This window comes from Labrus bergylta, chromosome 7 (assembly GCF_963930695.1).
Source record: "Labrus bergylta chromosome 7, fLabBer1.1, whole genome shotgun sequence".
In the NCBI taxonomy this organism is placed as follows: Eukaryota; Metazoa; Chordata; class Actinopteri; order Labriformes; family Labridae; genus Labrus; species Labrus bergylta.
Genome location: NC_089201.1, coordinates 30,379,362 through 30,385,713, shown reverse-complemented (window position 1 = coordinate 30,385,713; position 6,352 = coordinate 30,379,362). Strand labels below are relative to the sequence as shown.

Sequence of the window (6,352 nt, the reverse complement as noted above, 5' to 3'; positions counted from 1 at the left end):
TTTTCCCTCCCTCGTTTAGACAAAGCAGCAGCTTTAATAGATCTGTACACTGGATTTCACACTGTGCAGCAGCAGCAGCACTGACAGCCCCAGGGGCACACTTCAATTAGAGACTCGGGTGAGTTTAAACACTGCAGATCTACTCTCCCTCAAAGGCGTTTGTCTCCCTCACTTGCTCTTTTCCCCTCCCCCCTCTCTCTCTCTCTTTCTCCATATCTCCGCTCGGCACTCACTCTCTCCGTTTTCTTCAAGTCCTGCTCTCTGTAATCAACCCAGTGCTAATGGCTTATTCTTTCTGCTCCAGCACCCACATTCCACTTGTTTATTTTCCCACACTCGTAAATCTGGGGGACGTGTCACAAAGCGCGACGATATTAGAGCAATAATCTCAGGTAATTATCAGATGCCCTCACTCACTCCTTCAGCTCCCGCCTCTCCTCCCCCCCTTCTTTAACTTCCAAAACACCTTTTTTGCTTGTTTTCACACCGACATTTTTTTGGCTGTAGAATGAAGACAGTCCGTGGGAAACTAAATAAGAATACTTCTACTTTTTTTCATTGAGAGAAAGAAAATGTTGTCGTTAAAAAAAAATCAGAATCAAAAGTTGAATACGAGAAGAAAAAAAAAAGGTGTACTTTTCATGGAAGTTATTGGCACTGCAAGGCTTTTATTTTGAAGAGTTTCATCCTTAAAGGAGGCCTTTTTTTGTGTTTTTTAAAAAGATTTCACTGCCACTTACCCACTCCTCCTGTATGAGGCTCGCCGCCTTGCTGGCCCGGGACAGATTTCGACACGCCAGGATCACATGGGCGCCGTGGAGAGCGAAAGTCCTGGCCGTCTCAAAGCCTGAAACACGATCATGAAAGACAGATAAGACAAGGACATGAAGTGAATAAAAGAATGAGAGCCAGCAGTGCTTCAAAAGATGATTTTTTTTTTATTGAAGATAACTTTGATTCTCAGGGGTTTGAATCTAATGGTGGTGGTGGAGGGTGGGGGGGAAGGGGTTGGGGGGTGCAAGTTGAAATCCCCATCAATTTTCCATATAATTCCTTTCATTGAGAAGCCCAGTGGTCTGGTAGAGGGAGTTAATCATTTCTCTCTGAAGTGATGAAACTGATTGAATTATTACAATTATAGACTTCTTCCCTCGTCTTAGATCAAGTTTGGGGATCTGACCACAAGTTCTTAAAGAAGGTAGCTCTCCATGCGCCGGGTTAGAAGGAATGAGGTCGGCTGTTAATTATGTTGCTAATTACGCAGTTAGTAATGAAAAACACGGCTCATAATAAAAGGGAACAATCGAAACAGACATGACATTCAAGCTGAACCTTGCACATCAAAAAAACCCTCCGATAAGGAATAATCCTCCGATGAAACGAGGGCCGCAGATACACAGAATTTATCAGCGGGGAGACTTCTTCATGGCTCCATCCAAATCATGTAGTCGCGATAAAAAGTGACAAAAAGTGAAGATAGAGGGAGGAGAAGTTCATTTCTTAAATTACAAGTCTAAATGGGTCGTTTCAGCCCATAGGTTGACTTCATTCACCAGATTAACTGTTTTTCCCTCTTTTTTATTTATATTTCCTTCGACGTTTACTATCCTTCAAAGCCTTGAGAAGTTCAACAGTGCCGAGTGAATCACATTTCTCATTCCCACATCTACAGTAAATACAAACCCGGAGTCTGCTGCGCTGATTGACAAACTGACGGGCACAATAATTGATTTTGGCAAAAGACGGGTCTGAGAGGCATCAGAGTTTATCAGAGGGGTGGATTAATATGAACTGTAATTAGATTAGATGTCTTAATCTGATTTTCATTAAGAGCAAAACTGGGAGGCCCTAATTGTGAGGAGAGTGTTAAGGACTAATATCTATTAAAATTCAGAATTGGAGACAGATTCGAAAGCCCTCTCTGACAACTGAAGCATGGAATTAAATTATATGACACCTTATTAGGTGCAATGGAGGGAACTGCGGCTGCGAGAGCGCCGGATCATTTTACTCACAGGAAATGGAAATGAAAATAAGAAAAATGTGAAACAAGCAGGCTGGAGTAAACATGTGCTTGGAATTTTGAAGGCCGAAGCAGCCGGCTAAGAAAACAAATGTCATTAAATCTTCTTGGTGACAAACATTTGATAGTTTAATCTTCATAATTAAATTAAAAGTAATAACGTTTTCTAAAATGCAAAAGATTTATGGATGTCTAGTAGTGCATCTTATTCAATATTGGCATCTTATTCAATATTCATCTTATACAATCTTATTCATGGCCCCCCTCAAAGAGGGGGGCCATGTTTTATGAGGACTTTTTTGCAATTGATTTTATTTATTTATTTGCATAGGGACAATGCAATTTAACATAATTTCAATACAAAGCATGAAACTGATGTGCTGCATAAAGAGTATATAGCTGTTGCTAATTTCCAACTCGTGTCCCCGGTTGGGCCTTTGTGTAAACAAACAGATTAAAATGTACAACATTCAGTTACATAAAACCCCAGAACACCACATGAGGATACATTCAAATACATGTACAGCAATACAAATATTATAAACCAGTTTAAAATAAAGTTTTAAGATACTATTTAAAAGTGGGTACAGCTTTGGCTTGCTTTGAGCATTTCACCTGTTTTGTTAAATATTTTAAGTCTGAGATTAATTTTATTTCAGGTGGTAATGTGTTCCAGAGTTTGCAGCCTTTGATGGAGAAGGCTGATTGACCAATCGTAGATCTACCATGTTGTATTCTACAGTTTCCATTCACAGTGCTTCTCGTTACCTTGTTTCCGTCCTGTCTTTGAACGCATCTGGAGAGAGGTTCAGGGGCCAGATTGTTGATACATTTGAAAACAAGTTTGAGGAAACATAAATGCATAAAGCTCTCAAAACTGAGCAGATTGTGTTTTTTAGTATGTGATTAATCTGATAATTATTTTTAGGATGAATTGATTTATCATTCTGGTCTGTAAAATGTCAGAATGTTTCTAAATGCTCATCACAGCTACAAGAGCCAAAAGCGATGCTCACAAACTGCTTATTCGTTCAAAAACATTATTTTTTTTAAATGACAAATTTGGGGTGAGGATAGCCTAGCGGTAAAGACGGGTGCCCCATGTACAAAGGTAATAGTCCTCAGCGCATTGGCCGTGGGTTTGAATCCGTCCTCTCTCTCTCTCCACCAAACAACTCCTGTCTCTCTTAAGCTTTCCTACCTAATAAAATAAAAATAAAAGAAAAAAAGACAACTTTAAAAGAAACAAACAGGAAATATTTCATATTATTGCTGAAAAAAAAAAATCAACAGAACTATCAATTAATCTTCTAAATATGTCACTGTTGATTTTTTAACAGTTTTAAAATGACTGGTTAATTAATTAATTAATTGATTGATTGATTGATTGATTGATTGATTGATTGATTGATTGCAGCGTTAACAGCAGATGAAAGTGAAGAGCAGCTATGAATTTAAACTTGATAAACAAAGGAATTTAAAACCATCAGCCATCATTTAAAATCTGTTCTTGCAGCCTTTATAAATTGGACATGGAGTGTTCGCTGCTGGAAAAAAAAAAAACAACAACAACAGGACACACTCACTTGTTGTGTGTACACACCATGAAAGTGAAATTAATCGACGCCAGTGTTTTCCATAATGGAGAACAAATTAGAATATGGCAGCAACAACGGCAGCAAACAGCCGAGCTATGTATTTCCAGTGACAAATAACAAGGGCTTGACATTAATTGTGAAATAACGAGAGTGGCGTCGCTGTAACAGAGACTCCCCGCCCTCGCGGCCATGTTACTGGTTGAGAAGGGCGGCGCTGAAATGAGTTCCTGGTCAGGTGTACAACAGTGAAAAGTGTTTCAGTAGTGTGCGTTGATGCTGGAACATGACGGGGGGTCAGACAGGGGGGAGGGGAGGGGGGGTTCTTCAGCTCTGAGGGATCGACAGACGCCATGAGCTGTTTTACAACACGCACAAGGCCTGAGTATTATTCTTTTGCCTAATGAGACAACAAAGTTTTTTTTTGTTTTTTTTAAAGATTTATTTTTGGGCTTTTTGTGCCTTTAATGGAGACATAGGACAGTGGATAGAGTCGGAAATCAGAGAGAGAGAGAGGCAAACGTCAAGCGGGAAATGACCCACAGGCTGGATTTGAACCTGGACCGCCCGCTTGGAAGACTATAGCCTCCGTACATGGGGTGCGCGCACTAACCACTGAGCCACCAGCGCCCCATGAGACAACAAAGTGTGAAAAAAAGACTTTGAATCTTTTGGTTGTGAGAACATTATCATACAAAAACACAATTCAGCTTCAAGTTAGAGCCGATGGTCGTGTGCTCGCTCGATGTCAACATTCACAACATCATAAAAAATACAGTAACAGGCTCAGTTATTGTTGAGAATGTGTTTTTACTGTAATGTAAAAAAAAAAAAAATGCATAAAAAATAGTGTAAAATGTCCATTAAGCAGTGAATGCTCTTCATGGTACATTAGGATCCTGGCCCTGCTGATATCCCCCCAATAATGAGTGTGATTTAGTGATTTCACGCTTTGTTTGTCCTCCCTTGGCCCACCGCCCCCCTCTCTGGAACCCCCCCCCATCCCCTTGTACACAGGTGTATTGGCTCAATGTAATGAGATCATTACCAGCCTCGTCAGTAAACGTGTTTATTTGGCAAACGGAGCCGCCTGCTCCTGCTCTCTCTCTTGATCTGCATCCAAAGAGGCATTTAACTAAAATAAGCTCCCTGGTACAATTGGGCAAACAGAAGTCAATTCAGATCATTACAAGACCTGTGGGTAAACATGTCGAGTTCCCACAATCCCCCCCCACCCTTTTCACAGAGCTGAGTTTAGCTACACAGTTCATGAACAGACTTCCCAACAGCTCAAACCAATGAATTATTGTGCCCATGCTAACTGTTATGCCCAACGTAAAAAATATGTTGTTGTGTGTTATATTTCTGAAACAGTGAATGAATATGATTAATATGTGACTGTTAATTATTCTGTTTATGTCTGCACATCTCTGACTGGTTTCATTTGGTTCAATCAACCTGATTTATGCATCAAAATGTGTTCTAGTTGGGTAGATTTCACCAGATTTTGCACCTTTAAGAAAAAGCTAAAGACCCAGCTCTTTCATGAATACCTACTAACTTAATGATGATGGTCTCCATATTATTGATGATGATGATGGTAATGACGATGGTTTTTGTTTGATAACGACGACTTATAAGATGGTTTCTATACTGATTAGAGCTCTCAAGAACTGCCCTCCATGTTGTGCTTTGCCTCTGGTCACTTCCTGTCAGCACCTGTGTGTCCAATCAGACTCAAAGCTGATCGTTTGCTCTTACTGACATTGTTCCCTTTTTTCTAGATCCTTGATTGTGTTGTTCTTACTCTCTGATGTACGTCGCTTTGGAGAAAAGTGTCTGCTGAGTGAATTGTAGAATTTAAGCTGATTTAGATTAAAATCAAGCTGCAGTCCCCATCCATCTGTTCCCATGATACACCGTCTAAATTCCATCACTTTAAGATCGAACCTCATCTTAAGAGACGAGTCTAACGTGGTGGACAATTTCTAATATCAGAAATTGTAAAGTAGTGTCACAATTCAGAGTATGAAATGTAGGAACTATCAAATCTTCTCAAAGTTAATGGGATGGTCGGTATTCTTTCTGCTAGAACTCCACATCATCTTTATTTGTATAAAGGTCTGTATATGGGCACAGTCAATGCAGGGAAAAAGAAGGAAAAGCTGAAAAAAAAAGTACAGAAAAACAAGTTTTATATTCACAAATAAAAATGGCATGAAGAACACAAAACATATCTGAACCTGCAGCTTGTTCTGCGATGAGAAACATTTAAAGCTTATGTATCCAGATGTCAACCCTGAGGAATCTCTAGAATTTAAACCAACAGCAGAATTGTATGCAAGTGATTTACCGGTTTTTACAGCATTGATAGTGATATATATTATATTGATAAAGACGCTGACATTTTTTTGTGTTATTTATGCCATGAGATGCCTGTATCATAAAAGACGCACTTTCTTTTTTGAATTTGGTCGCTCCTTTCCTTTCTAGATTATATTATCAATACTTCTGCTACTAATCCAAAATGTTAAAAATGTGTATATTACAGTGGTGGGATTCAACACCAGGTGGGCTGCAGTACGGTGGCTGGGAAGTGCAAAGCAAAATTACAGTGTGAAACACTGCACTACAAAAAGTTGAGACAAATTTACATTTTGTTACTTTTACCAAGAACACCACAAATTTACATTTCATAAAACAAATTTACAACATTTTAAACACTTTTACAAGC

General features: G+C 39.3%; 1 protein-coding gene across 1 annotated transcript in view; it reads right to left on the bottom strand.

Annotated features, from left to right (window-relative positions):
- The window catches only part of wwox (WW domain containing oxidoreductase), a 142,461-nt gene that overhangs the window by 124,668 nt on the left and 11,441 nt on the right, over nt 1-6,352 (bottom strand). The window contains exon 5 of the mRNA XM_065957381.1: nt 741-847. Coding sequence (XP_065813453.1) covers nt 741-847 — 107 coding nt within the window. The remainder of the gene's footprint in view (nt 1-740; nt 848-6,352) is intronic.